Here is a 20,072-nt window from a genome sequence, read left to right as displayed (position 1 = left end):
AGCATTTAATTCCCAGAGGTCAGGATTCTAGTGACGCCTCAGCAGTGGCAGTCAGTGTGGTGGGGAGGGGGAGGGGTAGTCTTTTTGCTACAGAGCCTCCAGAGCGATTTATTCATCTGCCTCCTTCACTGTGATTTCCTTCTTTCAGCCTTCCAATATCCATCACGGAAACCCTGCTTTTTATATGGGAGTTTACCCTGGTGGCTTGCCTGGAATACATTCTGAAGGATTAGTGTACACGGCATGGAGACTGGCCCCGATGCCCAGCACACGCTGGTGAATATTCATGCCGACACCTGGAAGGGTTATTTCTAAAAAGACAGCTCAGACAGAATACATTCCAAAGAGGAAATGTTTTCCTCTTGTCTTAGGATCCCTCCTCCAAGCAAATGTGGGAGGAGTGAGGGGGCGGGAGCTAGAGACATCTTCCTTGTCTTCTGCAGCAGGCAGCAGAGAGGAGGGCCAGATCCCTTCCCTGCCAGCCTTTGCCTGGGCTCCAGCTCTGGGCAGAGCAGTGTAAGCGATTTTAGAGGGAAAAAGCAACCGTTCACTTAGCCTCTGGTCCTGTAACCCACAGTGGTTTGGTTTAATCACTACTGTTGAGCAGTTAGGAAAGTTAAAGTTTTGTGCATGCTCATCTGAAAATGTTTGAATTAAAACTTGTGATCCCAGCTTTGAAAGTCTGGATCAAGAAACCTGTACTGAGTGGCCGGTGATCAAAGGAACCCGATTGAAAAGCTTAATTAGCCGTTTTTCCTCTAGCCATTACAAAAAAGGAATCACAGAAAATGTTGCTTATTTTCTGGCTTCTTGCCATTCTTCAAAAGATTAATCTTACAGCAACATATTAAATTGATTAATTATCTTTTGTTTATAAGAACTTACATTTAGTTCGCATCTTCACCTTTGTGTGCTGTGGAGAAGATGTTGCTATTATTGTTCTCATTAATGTCTTTATTTTAGCGGTAAGTCATGTACCACATGGAGAGTCATGATTTATCACGCCTCGGCCTTGCCGCAGAATAAACTACCATTGTGTAGCGCATGTGACTTGCTGCTTTGGTCTTGTGATTCAGAGGGTAGCTTTCATGTGAACCTCACAAAAGACGTTCAGAAAATGGATGTGGGGAGGAAGTTTTAAGACAAGTAGATGTGACAGCCAGGCGGCTAGCCAGACTTTGATTATATAGAACATAGGAGACTTGGTACTGGCCACAGGAGGTGGGCCAGGAAGGCACAGCCAGCACAGGTGGTAGTGAGAGATGCCCAGGCCTGGACTGTTTAAAGTCACTCAGCAAGTGCCCAGGACTTTGTAGATTGTGTCAGCTGGGGTAGAGGTGGGGACCCAGATCTGGCTCAGGTGAAGAGGTCAGGCTGGTTAAGAAAGAGAAAGAGATGGGGATAACGTTACTGACTGTGTTGAGAGAGACAAGAAAAGGCGATTGCTAAGAGCAAAAGTAGAGAAAGGACGTGATTGAATAGGAAGGGTTTGCCTTATACTTCATCTCTGCTGGGATGTTCTCTTGCCTGTAATATTGAGTCAAGTCTTCCTACCTTGTTTTGCCCTTCCATTCTTTTTCTCTCTCACCTGGTTGAATACAAAGATCTGCCTAGAGCTAAATTTTGAGTTTTTCCCCCAGACACAAATTCTGTGAACACGACCCAAGGGACTAGAAAGGCACTGTGGAGCTTATTAAATTTCTTTTTGACTGTGTTTCTTGGTTCTGTGTGTAGGTTGTATGCATGTGAGCACACATTAGCATGTAGTCAGAGGAGGAGCAGACGAATAAAGTAAGAGATGAAATAGCAGTGAGTGGGCTGGGGCTGCAGCTCAGTTGGTAAAGCACTTGCCTAGCCTGCGTGAGGCCCTGGGTTCAGTCCCCAACATTGCCAAGAAAAAGGGAGAGAGGGAGGAGGAAAGAAGCAGTGATGTCTTATGAGAAATGCAGTTTTTCTGTAATCCACGTTCTTTCCCCCATCCTCTGCATTCCTGCTCTGTACATCCCCTAAAGTGTACGACAGACAGTTGAGCAGGTGGTGTGCCAGGGGCAGGTGCGCCCCTCCCCCAGGAGCATCCTTTGGGTGGTATTATGAAGGAAATGGGGAGCTAGTTGAGTCTATTTCTCCCCTGCCTGTTGGATGGAGGCCCATGGTGGGACTGTTTTACCCTATAGAGGCATGTGTATTAAAGACTGGAGAAATCGGGTCCCTAACACTTAGCGTATAAAGTCAGTCCCAAGCTCTCTGTCATGTCTGTCTGTCTTACCTTCCCTATAATTTCATAGAATTTGGGGAAGGGAGGCAGGAAAGATCACACAAATGCATATTGCCTTTCTCTCTTAGACATACTGACTCTGGCCTTTTAAAGTCACAGTGGCACCTAATACTCTTCCCAACCAACGAAGCTGTAAGTGAGCTGGCTGAATGTCTAGGAAGCCGCTCCCTGCGCTCAGCCTCCAGCTGATCCTTTTCTGTGCCCGCTGAGAGCCCATCTCACTGATTGCATGTCTGCACCATGATGAAGAAGCTGCTGCGATCAGGGCAGATGGCCTTACTGCAGAGAGGGAACCTGAGAATGCCTAATTTAAACACCAGGAAAGATCTGCAAAGACTACCTACCTGCTTAACAAGTCCGTGCCCCAAAGGTTTGCAGCAGCATGAAGTGTCAGCTTGTCAGATAGCACAAGGCCAGCCAATGACCATTTGATGCCACCTTCTTGCCTAGGGAAGGGGCTATATTACAAAAGAGTCAGCTTCAAAATACAAGAACGAACTTTTCTTCTGAGACCGTTGGCCTAGACATAGTTTTCCCATATTCACATGGAAAGCATAAAATGAAAGACTATGTATTATGAAATCCAGATCATAAGACTGGGCCAGAACATTCTTGTTAAATAAAAAATAAAGGTTTACCAAGTGACTGAATAATCTAAAGGTATCTGGGGCAGTATTTAGCATGTGCCAAAAAATTAACACTGACTTAGACAAAGAGCTTTGCATTGAGAAATTAAAAGTGCACAGATTATAAATTGTTATTTTTCTCTAAGTGTGATGATGTGTGCACAGACAGTGGATGTGATCTGTGTAAATGTGAGCTGATACAGTGCTCAGTCCCTCCTCATTCCACACTCTGCGTCAATGACAGTGGAGCCCCTGGTACTGTGCAGTCAGTTCCTGTGTTATCGGCCAGACTTGAGTTTAAAGTCCACTGTCCCTAAGGAAAAGAACCATGTCCCAGTAGCTTCTAAAGATGACTCGTTCTGTCTTGTTCTTCTCCTTTTCCAGTTGTTCCTAGTTGTACCCCAGAGGCCTGCTTTCCTTACAGTCCCTAGATTATAGTGTGCCAGGTGTAAGTCGGAACTAGAGATGCATGCAGCCCCACTTTTATTGCCATTTGTCTGAATGAGATGGCATCCACAGCTGTCCAAGTGTCTTATTTTGCCACCTCCCTTTATTTCATCTTGGGGCATCAATGCCTAAACACCAGTACAGAAGCAGACCATCACGAGCCTGAGTGAGATTAGCCCTGAGCAGGACCATTGTTTCTAACTTCCCTGGAGATCTCATCTTCTCTGTCTGGATAGGAGTGGCTTGGTGCCCAGCCCATGGTGCTTTCCAGACATGGAGGAACCTTCTAGTGAAGGTGGGTGTGCAGGTCATCCACTGAATGTCTGTAGAGGGAACACTGGAGTCCTGGCCATCTCCAGCGCCCCCTGTTGGCCATCTGGCTATAAGCACTTCCCTCACTGCTCACTATCACACCATGGACCCAGAAGTAATGAGCTGACAGCCAGGCACTGAGACATCACAAACTGCTATAGGTGTGGTGGGCCACACCTTTAATCCTAATACTTGGGACACAGAAACAGGCAGATCACTGTGAGTCAGAGGCCAGCCTGATCTACACAGTTTCAGGTGAGACCTTCTCTGAAAAGAAAACAACAAAGCCAGTGTGTCAAAGAACACCTTACCCTTTTTAAAGGTTAATATCTCAAGTCTTTTGTCCCAGTGACAGAAAGCTGGCAGACAGAGCATCCTAGCTGTGAGAGATTAAGCAGTATCCCACAGGAGATGGAGGCTTTGATGTGTTCTGCTAACAGACTTGCCAAGAACGCATTCCTTCTGGTGAGAAGCTGCAGTTCCCTCTCCCTGATGGTGAAGACTGGCATCCGCTCTGCTCTCAAGCTGGAGCCCACTTGTAGGCATGGCCTCTGCAGCCGTGGCCTCCTTCACTGTTCTCATGTCTGAGATTTTCAGGGCAGCCATTCAGTCTTTATGCTCTTCAGAACATTGTGTGGCCTGGCTGTAGCCCCTGCTGAGACTCGTTTTGGACTTAGAGTCCTCCAGCAACTCTGCTCTGCTGGGCCTCGCCCCCACCTGAGAAGCACCAACAAGGAGGAGCCCTTCATCTTGGGGAAAAGCCCTGTTTCTCACTAGTAGAGTTGATTCTCTGGAGCCTGTTAGCTCCTCTGGCAGCTGTTGCCAACTGCCTGCCCCTTGCCAACCACAGGGATAGAAAAGTACCTCACATGTGTCTGTGTGCTTCCCATGCAGCCACAGTAACTGGACTCTTCAATGAGTTACACGTTCCCTGCTTGGTCGCAATACCTGACCTTTCCCAGATCCTCCATTCCACCAGTCTACCCCTCGGTCAAGAAGTGCTCAGCACTTTCCTGCCCTTGGATCCTTGGCCAGGGAAGTGCCTAGTCAAGCTCACCGTACCCCTGCTGGGTGGTTTTGAAGTGTGCTTGGTGATTAGCCAGTGCACAGTGCCTGCCCACAGAAGCCCCTCATTGAACCTATCCTCACCCCTTGACCTTGTCACCCCTCAGTCCTGCCATTCTCCTCTACAAAAACAGCCTGTCCTGCGGCAGGAAGACCCTCATTCAAAGGGAGCTTTCCTCCCCTTTCTTCCTCTGCTTTTCCTGTTGTACCAAGTGTTGCTGTCCCCAAGGCAGCGTTCTGTCACTCATTGTCAGACGCCTTTGTTCCCAGTGTGCTCAGTGTGCTCCGCTGGGAACCCAGCTCAGGCCCCTTTGATTCCAAGTGACAAAGCCAAGTAAAGATAACCTAAGCCATGAGGTGGCTTCATGGTGGCATGTCATGGTACTGAAACCAGACTTAGGAATTGGTCAGGAGCAGCCCCACTCGGTTTCACTGTGTCCTGGCTCTGCTTCTGATACCCATAACTGCATCCTTCCCGGTACCTGTGATGAAAGAAGACCACCCTGGAATATCTGCCTCCTCATTATCTCATTTAAGTGAGCAGGGCCAATTAGCTAGACGCTCACTGCATCCTCCGGGTTGAGAAATGAAATGTGATTAGCCCAGCATGGGTCTGTTTCCTAGGATGCAGCCAGGTCTGCAGGACAAACTGAGCCCAAGAACTCCCACACCTACTTTGGAATGGGGCTACTCCAAGCAGTTCTCAGAGAGGATGCTGTGCAGTGTGCCGTCATAGCAAACCCTCCATTGCATATGCAGGGGATTATAAACTGTCAGAACACAGGAGCCTGGGGAAGCCATCAGAGGCGGATATTGAAATTCACAAGGGTGGAACAGGAAGATAAGTAGATTCAAAGATTTACCTAACAGTGCTTAGTGCTTGGTAGATAATTTTTGAATTATTAAATGAAAGACAACTATTTCTAAAGAACCTAAGGGTTCTTTAAGAATATTATATATACTTTTTTGAGGCTATAAATGTCTTTGACAGAAAATTTATAAATGAATTCTTTAAGTTATTACATTGCTAATAGCCGGGTAGTTGATCTTGCTTTGGTTGCCTCCTTTCCCCAAATGAGAAAACTTAGCAGCAGCAGCAGCAGCAGTGTGTTAGGTCCCCATGTCTTCCAGCAAGGCTGCCACAAACGGTAGGCAATTAGGTACAAGCAAACAGGCTCTTGCTCCTGGTCTAAAGACACCAATTCAGGGGAGAAACTGTTGATCTCTTCTGTTAGGCTTCAGCCATTGTTCACAGTCTGGCATGGAATTAATCCCTTAAGAAAGGGATGAAAAAAAATGCCATTCAGCACAACATAGTTTGTCATCGCATGCATAATGCAGGCTTTCCAATTAGAATGCTACAGTGTGGAGACTTTCTTCACAGACTGATGAGGGAGCAATTATTTTAAGAAGGGAAAACTTAGTCCACTGGGTTTGCCTCCAGTCACTTCTAACTCTGGCCACAAAGACAAGAGTTTTGAAATCATACTCACTATCGAATTTTATATCAAAACACCAGCACGGAGAGCAATTAGTTGCTGTAAACTGAGCCCCGGGTAATCAATGGTATGCAACCAGCCATTTATGGAAGATGTAAGCAGAATCACATCTGCTAATCAATTTTTTTAAAACCAGCACTTCCCTGCTTTTCGGGCGCCCCCACTGTAAGGATAGTGGGGGATGGGGGAGACAACATGTAATGTCACCAGACATTTCACACGGCGCTCATTAGATGCTGAGCTCTGGGGCAGCCATTCGCAGGCCTGATCTGCACTGGTGACTCTCCGGTGGGATAAAGTCAGCCTCTTTGAAAATGGCTTCTGATAATGGGGTGGAGGAGGGAGGGGTATGTTTGAGGAGCTCATCTTCTTTAAGGTCATGAGGAGTGTCTCTGCTGGGTGATGACACTCTGCAAACATTCCCAGCCAGATTACAAGCCAGAGATGTCTCTATGCTGTCAGTGCAAATCCCTAAGAACAGACTTTGCAGGCAGACAAAGGAGCGAGTGAGGGAAGGTGGTGGGGCTTTACACTGCCTAACAAGAATCCGTAGACAGGAAGGAGACTGCGCCAGCTTTTCTTTTAGGGTTTTAAACTGTACTTGCTTTTTCAGTTGAATCAACAAAAGGATTTTATTCCTGATGAAGCCTAAGTTCCAAGCAAATAGGCACCCTGGTACATGAATTTGAATCCCTCTGAAGCTGCACGTGCAGAGGACAGAGCTCTATACTTGATAACCTGCCATCCGCCAGTGTCCCTTCCCACTCAAGAGTCACCGTGACCCTGCATTCCCCAGGGGCTCTTAATAGAAGAATAGAAAGGAGATGTCTCAACCAGTATGTACTCTTGGCTGCTATTCAGGAAAGAAAAAAATTTAGGCTAGGAGAAATTATTGAGGTAAAGATCGATGGACTAGGCTAATAAAAATTAATATCTTTAGCATGCCAACTATGATAGGCAGTGAATTAATATCCTTTAGCTATGGAGGACATTTTGTAAGTCATTAACAATAGGATAAATATAGAAAATACACAAAATGTTCAAGTTCAATGATAAGTTTTAAAAAATCCCTGCAAATGAATGAAATGTGTCTGCCGTGTAACAGCAGCAGTGTTTCTAAGTAAGATTGTCAGTGGGACGCTCAGAACTGGGTGCTGGCTGGAGTCTGCTGGCAGCGCAGCCTGTTACAGATTTCTGCTAAAGGTGAGGGAGAAGAGAGGTATATACCACAGTCTCAAAATGAGAGTGATTTTACAAACCTTTTCAAGGAAAGTAGTGGATTTAGCTAAGAATGTTTATTAAAGAGTTTTCCTAACAGTGAAATATTATTCACTACTTAAATTTTGTTTACTAAGAGACTGGTTAAACTGTGGGACATCTGTAGAATGAAATGCTGTGATGTCAGCACCTACGATAGAGATGATGTCAGACATGACCTTACAGGGTCTCCCTCACTCCCCAGGGTTTCTCTGTGCAGCTCTCACTGTCCCGGCCGGTCTCTGCCCCCGAGTGCTGGGATCGAAGGCGTGCGCCACCGTCAGTTTACAGGTAGTGCTGACATCACTCTAGGAGTCTCTGAGGACACCCACCACACTCATAATTGGTCACCTCTCAGTGTTGTCTCCATGTCTTGTATCCTCAAGGCAGTCTCTTTCCATGGACCATTTTGAGATCTGGTTAGATTCTGCCTCACAGGGACCGAGTGTGTTTATTGGGTACTCTATCAGCACTGACTCATAGTTACCTGGACGATAGGTGGTTGGAACCCTCTGGTTCTCCATTAATAATTCCAAATCGTAGTGAGAGAGCCAGGCGTGGTGGCACAGGCCTTTACTCAGGAGGCAGATATCTGAGTTCCAGGACAGCCAGGGCAATGCAGAGAAACCCTATCTCCAGAAACAAAAGCAAAACACCCCAAGCGTCCTAGTGAGGGTTGTCTTGAAAGAAACCTGTTGCAAGCTGTGAGGTGAGAACAGTTAACTTGAGGCTCCCTCATCTGTAATAGTGAATGGCCGTGTCCAAAACAAAGAATTGAAGGGAAAGGAGCTGGGCCTTGGGCACAGGCCTGTCATCCCAGGGGCTCAAGGCCTGAAAGGCCTAGGACTACTGAGTGAGAGTTCAAGGTCAGCCTTGGCAACTTAGGCCCCGCCTCAAAGGGCTGTGACCATAGCTTAGTGATAGAACAGTTGCCTAGCCCTCGTCTAATATCCAGAGACAATCACAGGAGCAGTAATTCTCTACAGTAACCTTATATGTGAGAGAGAACTCGTGCAAGGGTTTTCACTGGCTGTAATCACAGGATTAGAGAAGACACCAGGAATGGCAGTTATGGAGTGATAAGTTAGAGTGGAAAATGATCCAGATGTATAAAGTGGGAATAACAGCAGTACTTGCTGGGGATTACAGACCTGGGTTTTGATCAGGATGCCAGGTTGGAATCCTGCATCATGCACATGGGACAATGAGCTTAGATAAGGCACTTAGAGCCGCAAGGCTCACTTCTACCATCCATATAATGTGAGGAGTGCAATCATGCTTGCTAAGAGGATAGATATTGAGGTGGAGATAATCGAGCAGACTGTGCAGAGCGCTTGACATGGGTCTGATCCACATAAGCATTAAAGAAATGTTGGCTCTCATGATCATCACTGTTACTGCTGTGTTTGCCCAGCTGACGTCCCTGAGCACTGGCTCCAAGTGACATGCTGTTCCAAGCTCTGGGTATCAAGAAACTATTTAGACATGGGTACTGCCTTCAGGGTGCTCACTGTTGTAGCTGACTGGAAGCACATGCATCCAACTTCCTGTTAAACAGTGTGATAGTGCATCTGCTTTGTTTAGACAAAAACGGCTGAGATAGTAGAAATCAGAAGCCAAATACAGATCCCATATTGAAATACTCGGATTCTGTTTTTAACTGAAGAACCGCACATGTGAAATGTGTGGCTCACACATCGTTCGTGCATAGCCTGATGAATATTTACATGCTCCTGCAGCCATGTAGCTGCCACTGGGAGCAAACTAGCACATCTCTGGCCTTCTAGAAGGTGCCCTCATCCCATTTCTCAGTCAGTACCTTCCTTAGAAGCAACAGTTATTCTGAAACCTGGGTAAGTGCGTTCTGACTGAACTTGATGAAAGTGGACTCCTAGTCCATTGAAGTTCTCACCTGAGCAGAAAGAGGGCTCAGAGCAGAACCGAGAGAGTAAGTTCCCAGATACTGGTTATGTTTTCTGGTGCATTTGGCTCTCTCACGCTTGGGGTCCTCATAGAACATTAAGATATTTTTTTGTTTGCATAAAAAAGCACGGATTTTTTTTTCTTGTCAGTTTCTTTAAAAAATACAAAAGAAAGCTATTTAGATCACATTTGCTTTGTATTGGATATTGTAAGTAACTCGAGGGTGATGTAGAAGGCCAGGTGGGCTGTTAACAGCCCTCTGATCACAGCACTGGAGACGCTAGGCAGGGGGATCGTGACCTCACTGGCCTAGCCTACACCACAAGACCTTGTCTGTGGAGGATGCCCACACACAGACTCATCTTTATACTTGTGTACGTCTATCTACATTTATGAATTTGTGTTCACCTATGTCAGGGGTATGTGAGAATGGATGACTGCATAGATTTTGTATATATAAAATATATATCTAAGATGTCGTGTTACTGAAGGACTTGAGTAGCCACAGACTTTGGGGGGTGGGTGTTAGGACTAGTCGCTTATAGATGATAAGGGGTAGCTGTATTCCCACATCAGGAAATTTTACCAGGGTCACACGGAAACGTGGTAAAAGTGAGGGCTTGTTAGCACCGTGGGAAAGCACTCGTTCCCTGAGCAGTGGTTCTGGGGTGTTATCCTCAGCTAGCTCTGTTCCCTGAGCAGTGGTTCTGGGGTGTTATCCCCAGCTAGCTCTGTTCCCTGAGCAGTGGTTCTGGGGTGCTATCCTCAGCTAGCTCCGATGCTGCACATGAAAGCTGGAGAGCCTGAAAGGATGATGGGAATGTTCTCCCTTCTAAGCCAGTCTGAACCTTGCTGCCATGGGGACAGAGGTCCCCTGGGATTGGGTGGTTAGGGAAGCAGACTTCCAAAGAGCTGGCCCACAGCCTGACCCCAGCCTTTCTCTTCATGTGTGCATTGAGATTCACTTCTGTCTTCAGCCTGGATGCAGGACGGGACACAGTGGATAGGGAGGGATGACACAAGGCCCCATGACAGTTAGGATGCAAACACAATGTAATATCTTTTTTTTTGTTCAGGTTATTACTCTGGGATTGTGACAATCGAAGCTACAGTTACTACGTTGAGGTTTCCACCAATCAGCAGCAGTGGACCATGGTGGCTGACAGAACAAAAGTGTCCTGCAAGTAAGTAGCATCCTCTCGATTGCGGGGGCAGCCCTCTGGGAGCTCAGAGGCTTCTGAGAAGAATGATGCAGCCACCAGGGAGGTGCGGTGCAGTCCCATGATCCTTTGTTTCCTTTTTGACTGTTAAGAATTTAAATGAGATTTACTTGCCGTGCCCAAATAAGCTTTACTTGTGAACTGAACTTGGAAATGATTGACATGTCCAAACAGGGAAAGGAAGAGTTTCCTGTGCGGTCCTCCCCCCCCCCGACCTCCAAGCTCCACACTACCATTTTAGGGGGTTTTTACTTCCTAATAGAATTTGTCTTCACTGGTTACTGTGGACTCTGCCTTACTCCTTAACTTGTGCTGGTCCTCATACCAAATCTTACCTCATCCAGTTCCTAAACTAAGCAAGGCAAGCCATGAGCCTTAGGCTCTTCACAGGCCTTTGGCATTGGGTCTCTCCTGAGCTTATCTGGCTGTGGGAACACCTAGAAAGAAGAATTCTGTGGGTTCTGGCCATCTTTAGCCATGATACATGAAGAGAGCTTGGTGCCTTCTTAGGGGAGAGTTTCTTCTGGGAGACAGAGCACAACAAAGCTGAGACTTCATCTTTAAAAATCAAATTACAAAAAAAAAATTTCAATCCTGTATTAGTCAGATTTCCGTCCCCATGACACAGCGCTGAGAAACAGGTTACTCAGAAGGAAGTTTTAATAGCTTGTGTTTCAGAGGTTCCTGCCCATGATCATAAGCTTTCCAAGTGGCCTCTGGAGCTGGAGGGAAAGAGGCGCAGGGACCCCAGTGTCACCTTCCAGGTCACCTCTGGTTACCTCACTTTCTTTCACTAGGTCCTGCCATCACCTCCCAGTACCACCACAGACTGGTGACGAAACAAATTTTTACACTTGGGCCTTTGTGGGACATTTTACGTCTAAGCTCAAAGTGTGCAATGGAGTGGTTTTCAGGACACTCACAGAATTGTGCAGCCATCACTAGCTGATGTTCTGCAGCAGCTTTATTATCCCCCCATAAACCTATGTTCCTCCAACTGCCCCGGCATTTGTAATTGCTTTCTGTCTCTGGATTTGCAAAATATGGGAGACCTCTGTAAGTGGAATCATATGCTGTATGACCTTTTATCCTCAGTTTCTTCTCCTTGGCGTGTTCTGTTCATCCTGAAGATGAACTGTATGAGATATGAAGATTTTCTTTTGTCTGGGTGAATAATATTCTAGTGTGTGACCTTATTTTCTTTAGTTGTTCATCCTGACAGATATGTGAATTGTTCTTTTCTCTTTAGCTTTACATATTCCGGTAGAAGAGAGCGTGTGAACATAATGTTTAGGTGGTCTTGGGTGTATACCCAGGAGTAAAATTGCTGCATGGTATTTCTTAGTGGCATGAGTGTGACTTGATGACAGTGTTGGCCTGGTCGCCGTCCGCAGCACTCCTGTCAGAGTGACTGGATTTAACTTTTTGAAGAACCACTGATCCATTTTGCATGGCCTTCAGCAGCATGTGAGGGATCAGTTTCTCATTCTTGCCAGCCTTGTCATCTGTGAGCCACAGTCAATCCCAGGGCAGTGAAGCAGGCCCCCTTGAGGCTTCGGTTTGCAGTTCTCGTGGCTGATGCTCCTGAGTGTCTTTTTGTGCACTTATTTGGCTATAATTTCTTTTCTAATGTCTGTCTCTTTGGTTGATTGGTTGGTTGCTTGCCAGAATTCTGCTAGGTAGTTGCTCTTACTGCGCTATGCCCCTGGTCCATGATTTCTTCATGCGGTTGATGACAGTATGTCAGATTCAGGGTTCACACCATCAGTACTACTATTAGAATAATTACCACATGGAGTGTTTTATGGTGAAGTTCACACTCAAATGGCTGTAACAAATAAGTCTTTAACCAGCTTCATGTAGCAGTGTGATTAACAATTTACTTGAGTGTTCCTGCTTGTTCCATGGCCTCTGCTTGTGGGCTCGTCATTGTTTGGAGGCTCAGCAGGGTCTTTTGCATGTAGCAGATACAGGTCATGGAAGCAGAAGGAGAAGTTATAGCTGGTTCTTAGAAGCCCTGGCTCGCACAGTGTGCATTCCTGCTATTCACACACCACTCGGGACAGAAACAGCCTTTCTGCTCTAGTGTGCCTGGAACATGAATCTTGTGAGCACCTTGGCCACGATGCAGGAAAATAAACCATTATTTGCTAACTAGTATTTCCAGTACTTTCATATATTGTATCTCATTGTCTGAATACGGGGTGCTTGGTGGGATAGTGTCCTCATTTTTATAAAAGAATTGTTTGGAGAGAAGAAGCATCTTTCCCAAGGAGCAGAGGTCAAATTTTAATCCAGGACTCTTTGCCACTTAGCCCTGCTTACAGTACCCAGGTATTAATGAAGAACACTAAACCACCCTGGGAGGAGAAGCATGAAAAGGCGCGCGCGGGGGGAGGGGGGGCAATATCTTGGTTCCAAGCTGCGGGAACCCTTTACAAACAATGGCATGCCTCTAGACCCCATGAGCCGCCTGCTGCATCCTCTCTTCAGAGCCAGCTGTTGAGCACAGCTCCCCATCTTTGGCATTATTGATAGTCCCCTCTGTCATTTGTACTTCTCTTTGTAAACCTCCATCCAGGGAGCTCCATAAGCCTTCAACAAGAGCACAGTCAATTCTACACAGATGCCTGTCCTCGTGGTTTGTCTTGAGCTCACTGGGGTTTTGTGACTGAGAAACGCCTCTGTGTACAGATTTTCTCAATGCCTTTGCATGGCCATCAACATCTTATTGGTTTGTTGCCATTAATTGATGAACTTAAATAATTGACAAGATTTCTACTTCGATGGCAGCACTCAGGTTTTCCAGTAGCATTTTACATATTAATAAGCTGTGCATGATTCATCAGAACAAAAAGAAGGGAAAGGAAGGCAAGATTCAATTGACTCCATTAGAAACAGTGGAAGCAGTGGTTATGGTTTTATATTTGTAGATGTAGTCTCACCCCTACCTTTAATGTAGTCCTTAAGAAGATGTGCAAACAGTTCTCTTTACTTATGTGCTTCTCTTTGAAAAGAGAAGGTTCTTTTAGCTTCTAGAGCTGTAGCTTGTTCTTACTGAGAGGTAGCATGTGTAGGGTGGTCAGGTACACAGAGACCTTAGCCCTTATATGCTTGGCCCTGCTCTTGCTTGCTTTCAAGATGAAGGATCCTTCCTGTGGTAAATAATCATGCTTTGGTATTGATAGTTTTGAAAAAACTTGTCTGTACCTCTTGTTCTTCTCATGTTCTAACCATGAGCCCTCAGACCTTACATTCGAATTGTGGTTCTCTTCCTCCACTCTCCTCTAGATTGCTGAGCCCTGATCTTTTCTAAGAAATGCAAACAACAGGGAGATGTAAGTGGAGAGCAAAACGTGACCTTCGCATCTTCCTGCCCACTCCTCAGAGGTAGCACCTTTGACTTGCTGTAGGGTTTTTGTTTTTGTTTCCTGCCGACTTCCATACTGTCAGCAGCATCTTATTCTTTATTCATTTGCCAGCTTTATTAACTTCCTACTCACGTCTGGGTTATGTTTTCTTTTTAGTTCTACTTTAATGTAGCTTTTTAAAAATAAACAATATACCTGACTTGTACTTTCTGGTCCGACCTTTAAGGACAGAACCTCTTGACTTCCCACTATGTTAACAGATAAATGGATACCCCGTGTTTTACTCTGACTTTCCTACTTCTCATTTTTGTCTTTCTTTTCTTTTTCCTCCTCCTATCAGCTGTTTGACCACATTAATATTGTAAAGGTTTGTGATGCTTTTTTGCTATAACTTGGAGATAACTTTCTGTGTGGCCACAAAGACCCTGAAATGGAAACCCTTGAGAAGTTGTCGTGATGTTCTGGTTATAGAAACAGTGTCCACACAGTATCTAGTCTCTGCTCAATGTGGGAAACCCCGCATTGCACCTCTCAGCTCATGGCCTCCTGAGAAGAGCTGTGTGCCGTGTTCCAAACAGATGGATGGGGCTTTTTGGGAGTGCTCAGAATGGTTCCACTGCTAAGGAGTTGCCTGTTAACCAGCTTTTTGTTGCCCAAGGTTCCTAATCGTATAGTTTTGCTATTACCGAAGCTTCTGAAGCTTGCTGTTCACTCATTGGCTAATTCTGGGCAAATCCTTCCTAATCTACTCAGAGCTGTGACTTAAGATTTCTTTGCTTTCCCATCTAAGTTGGCTTCTCTTCTTTATTTTTCTTCCTTCCATTTGTTCTTTTTTTCTTCTTTCCTCCCTTTTTTCCTTCCCTCTATTTCTTCCTTCCTTCTTTTTCTTTCACTCCTTCCTTCCTTTTCTTTTTCTTTTTTTTGTAGAGCATGATGAAGGGTTAACAAAATCCTTTCTCTGTGAGTCAAGATATTGACCTTGGACCCGGTTCCCTCCCTTTCTTGATCCATTGTCCCCAAACCTCACAGAAGTGGAATATTAGCTATGCTGTTAAGCAGCATTGCTTATGATAAAAAAAAATTATCCCTGGCCCATAAATAGCCTCTGGCCTTGGAGGCTCTAGGTATGCAGTTAGAAGCTCCAGCTGGGACTCCTAGGAGCAATGACTTTATAGCTGGACATGCCCTAGTATTCTGGGACAGAGCTCATGGCTGTGGCCAGGGAAATTGCTTTGTATTTGGAGTGTGAGGTTTACCACTCAGGGTGTCCACCTGCCTATTCCTGAGTAACAATCACTACGTATCACGTGCAGGACACACAGTTGTGTGCAGTGCTACAAGGAGGAAACACCCAGTGCTGTCCTAGTGGTTGGCTGCTTTTCCATTGTCTCTCATAGGTTACCCTGGAGCCTAGTATACTTGTTTGGTCTTTTGAGTCTGAACACTTAATTAAGATTGTTATGCCCAGTCCATGAGGACCCCAAAAGACCACTAGGGAGACCAACTCACTGAAATGGAAAAGCAAGGTTTATTGTGTGTACAATACAAGCAGGCAGGGACCTCACCAAAGCAACTAGCACAACAGCGGCAAGAGGGGGTGCCCCACCCTTCTAGAGGGCATTATTTAAAGGCAAAAACCAGAAAAAAAAAATTACATTAGCAGGTTATGTGCTGGCAAGTGGTCCTATCTATGAGGTTAGAACGTTAGGAATTTCCTATGGATGGTCTGTTCCTGGGTGGTGCCTGGGTGGTCTCAGTTTGTGGTCTTTATGGAACCAGATATTTCCTCAGGGTAAACTATTGAGACTCAGACCTCTATTGAGCTTGTCATGACTGGACCCTACAAAGATCTTTGATAGATATTGTATAAAGTAAACCTTGTAGATTAACTTTTTTTCAGAAAAGGTATGTCAAATTCAGAGAATAAGAATTTTTACATGTCTGCATCACAGTTTGACATGGAATTGGATTCCTCCAGAAGTTTCCTTCCTGTTATAAACTTCTGCTTTTCAGGGGCTGCAGAGGTGGCTCAGAGGCTAAGAGCTCTGTCTGGTCTTCCAGAGGTCCTGAGTTCAATTCTCAGCAACCACATGGTGGCTCACAGCCATCTGTATCGAGTTCTGGTGCCTAGACAGAACACTGTATACATAGTAAATAAATAAATCTTACAAAGAAAGATTCAGCCTTTCAGAACCTTGGACTTCCTGCCACTTAGCTTCGAATGCTGCTGAAGCAGGATCTGCTGCTGACCCAATTCTTGTTTCTTGTCAAATCTTATTTTCCCTTGTAGAGTGTCTCTTCATCCTTGAGGTGCTGAGGACTCAGTGCTTTGGCTAAACTGGCCGTCCATCCTGCACAGGTGGCTCTCTTTCGGAAGTCTGTCTAGTTCACAGTGCATGGCAGAAGAGTCTGTCACTGCCATTCTGTGAAAATTCCCTGCAGTCTTCCATTTGGCAGCATCTCCTCTTCCAGGTTGCATCACCTCTGTTAATGCATTCCCTTGGTTGCTGCTTTTGCTTGTTCTTCTGTTTTTTGACTTTTAGTTACAATTATTTTGGGGTTATGCATGCATGTGAAGGTCAGAGGGCAACTTACAGGAAGGAGTCCATGAGGGGAACCCACCATGCAGGTCTGGGAGATCCAACTCAGGTCCTCAGGCTTGCCAGCAGATCCTTTACCTGCTGAGACATCTCCCTGCCCTTGTTTGTTTAATGTGGGCGCTCACTAGGCAGGTAGCCCTGGCTGCATTGGGACTTAACCATGTAGACCAGGCTGCCCTCAAATCTGTGATAATACTCCTGCCTCTTGAGTGCGCTAGTACAACAGATGCGAGCCATCATGCCTGCTTTCTCTTTATACTTTGAAGCCACATTAGAGGCTTTCAGACATAGAAAAAAGCAAAAATGTATGTAGTGTGTGTTGTCTTATATCTTAAGTCCCCCAAGTGACCTTGCCTGACTCCCTTAGGGTCAGCCATTGGTAGTCCAGTGCCTTGAATTGCTTTCTGTGTGTTTCTCTGCCTAACTTTTCCCTCCTCTCTTCCCACCCCCACCCCCAATCCACCACTCCTCTCTTCCTATTCAGAAAAGGGCAGGCCTCCCTTGGATGTCCACAAAATATGGCATATCAGGTTGTGGTAGGACTACAAGTACCTCCCCTTGTATTAAAGCTGGACAAGACAGCCCAGTATGAAGAGTAGGTTCCCAAGTAACAGCCCCTGTTAGGAGTCCCTCAAGTGGGCCAGATATATGTAGAGGGCCCAGATTGGTCCCATGCAGGCTCCCTGGCTGTGAGTTCACTCTCTGTGAGCTGCAATGAGCCCAGGTAGGTTAGTTTTGTGGGTTTTCTTGTGATGTCCTTGACCCGTCTGGCTTGTACAGTCCTTCCTCTCTCTCTTCAGCAGGATTCCCCAGGCTCGGCCTAATGATTGGCTGAGGGTCTGCATCTGTTTCCATCAGTTACTGGATATGAAGCCTCTCTGATTACATTGGGGTAGGCACCAATCTATGAGTATAGCAGAATATTTTTAGGCATCGTTATGTTTACATCCATCCATCCTTTCTCCCCCCCCCCCTCCCAGTTCTGTTTGGTTCTCTCCTAGGTCTCTGGGCAGTGCCAGGGCTTCCTCTTATGTCATGGGTCTCAGGTTGGACCATGGCCAACTCCCATGGTTGGCCACCCCCAAAATCTCTGTGCCACCTTTACCCCAGCACATCCATAGGCAAGAAAGAGTATAGGTCAAAGGTTATGTGGCTGGGTTGTGTCCCAGCCCCTCCCCTGGAAGTCTCCTCTGGTCATTGTTAGGATTATGCTGGCCTTCCCTGTCAGCTGGCAGGATGAATCCAGACAGTCCTCAGTCCCTCTAAGAGATAAGCTCCACCCACTCCCAATCTCTCTTGAGGCCAGCTCCTGTCTAGGCCCCCTCTTTTCTCTCTCCCTGCTGTTTTGAAGAGATAGCTCTCTCCTCTCTCTGTGTCTCTCTGTCTGTATGTCTCCCTTCCTCCCCACTATCCTCCCAATGCTCTCTTCCTAAATAAAACTCCGTACTCTCCGTTTCCCCACCCGCAGTGGAACTTGCCAGGGTCACATGCACCGTATCTTACAGCCACAGGAGACGGCCTGTCCAGGCTATATAGCTACTGTTGCTAGGAGTCTTAGCTGGGGTCATCCTTGCACTACCTCACCCCGAAATTCGCCCCCTTTCCAGTCATCTCTTTCAGTACTCTCCCCGACCCCCCCCCAACCTGATTCCCCCATCCACCTCTAGTCCACCCATGAAATCTCTTCTATTTCCCCTTCCCAGGGAGATCTGAGTCCCTTCCTTGTGCCCTCCTTGTTACCTAGCCAATTTTCACATATTTCATGGAAAAATATTTTTAGAAAAAGCTCCATTTGAGGAAGCTTTTTCCTTGCTGCAGACATAATACTCCATAGCTGTGTGCCCTTGCCTGCATTTGCATGGCCTCGGCCAGCCAGCAAAGCCACCTGTGTCTTCCCTGTCAGCGCAAGTCAAGGCTGTGAGTGTTGTGTGGAGCTCCGTGGGTACTTGACACCAAGAGCCCAAGCAGCACCCTCCTCCCAACCCTCTTGGAGGGCCTGCCAGCCTCCCAACTGAGGCTTGCTTAAGGCTACGTTTCTACAGCACTCTGCTATGAAATCTACTCCATGACTTCCCCAGGAAGACCTGCCTGGGCTCCCCTGGCCTGCTCCTGCTCTCCACAAGGTGACATCCCCATCTGAGGAGCTCTGTGCCCTAGCAGCATGTCAGGCACTCAGACCCCAGGAAGCACATGTCTGTCTGTCCTGGGCTGTTTCTTTAACTGCTGTTTACTCACTGGGACTCTGAGAAAGAGCAAGCGCTTCCCTGGCTGAGGGCAAGAGGACATTTTAGGGTGGAGAGTTTCAGGCACAGAGCCTCCTTGAGAGTGTGGTGAGGAGGGAAAACAGCTCATTTAGACCTAGTGACTTGTTTTGCCCTTAGCTTTTCTCCGCATCTCCTTCCCATTGGTGGTGACAAAGCTAAGGAAGCAATTTCCCCACCTATTTTATCTCTCAGCCAGAATTCAACAGAACAAAAACCTTGAGTTCTAGGAAGTCATGGCTAGCCATGCTGTTGTCACAAACATGCCAAAAGGCAAGTCTCTTTTTCTTTTGACTTTATTTGTTTGAATGTCTTGCCTGCGAGTACACCACGTATGTGCTCAGCTCCCGCAGAGATCAGATCCTTGGAACTAGAACTACTGGAGGTTGTGAGCCACTATGTGGGTGCTAGGAATCGAACCCAGGTTCTCCACAAAAGCCAAACATGCTGGCTACCACTGAGCCATGTTGTTAGCTGCAGCAAGTGGGATTTGATGAGGGTAATATCTTCCATTGCTGCTGCTGGGGAGAAGTCCCAGTCAGTGACAGGCTCAGTTTTCGGGAAAGGCTGTGCCTGAGACTCAGCTGCAAATCCAGGTTCCTCCCTCCTCTCGTCCCTGCAGGTTTGCACTAGTGAGCATGTTTACTCCTTCCTTCTGTATGCGTGAGCCAATTAATGGGTGCTGGTTGTGTAATGTCACTTTCAAACAGCTGGATGAAGAGTTTATTTTTCTCTCTTCATACTCAATTCTGTTTTTTTTTTTTCACACTTTGACAATAATGAAAAAGCCAGTCATGTTCTTTCCCTTATTTTTTAAAGGGCAAATTCTGTTGTTAATTTTTGTCAAGACTTTAAAAATTTCAACAATAAAGAAACACATCCTTGTAAGAGGAATATACCACCCCACCTCACCCCACCCCACCCTCCCCGTCTCCAGCAGAATTCAGATAGAACACACAGACCTAGTCTTAACGGGGCAGACCCCTGAGTTTCAGAGCCTGTCTGTGGAGGGGCCTGTTTGCCACATCAGACTCAGAGCGCTTTTGAGCCACACTGCTGCTTCTGAGCGAAGAAAGGCCTCAAGGAGATGAATGTTTTAGCGCCCGAAACATCAACAGGCAATTAGTTGGCCATACCTGTGCTTTTTTTTTAATTAAATTTATTTATTTATTTATTTATTAAACATTTCTGCCTCCTCCCCGCCACTGCCTCCCAT

General features: G+C 46.2%; 1 protein-coding gene across 1 annotated transcript in view; it reads left to right on the top strand.

The window, feature by feature from the left end:
* Btbd9 (BTB domain containing 9) overlaps window positions 1-20,072 on the top strand; it is a 353,804-nt gene that overhangs the window by 279,441 nt on the left and 54,291 nt on the right. The window contains exon 9 of the mRNA XM_050138586.1: window positions 10,481-10,588. Coding sequence (XP_049994543.1) covers window positions 10,481-10,588 — 108 coding nt within the window. The remainder of the gene's footprint in view (window positions 1-10,480; window positions 10,589-20,072) is intronic.

Source organism: Alexandromys fortis, unplaced genomic scaffold (genome assembly GCF_014885135.2).
Source record: "Alexandromys fortis isolate MF-2015 unplaced genomic scaffold, M_Fortis_MF-2015_v1.1 scaffold_9, whole genome shotgun sequence".
In the NCBI taxonomy this organism is placed as follows: domain Eukaryota; kingdom Metazoa; phylum Chordata; class Mammalia; order Rodentia; family Cricetidae; genus Alexandromys; species Alexandromys fortis.
This window is presented reverse-complemented; position numbering and strand designations above follow the sequence as displayed.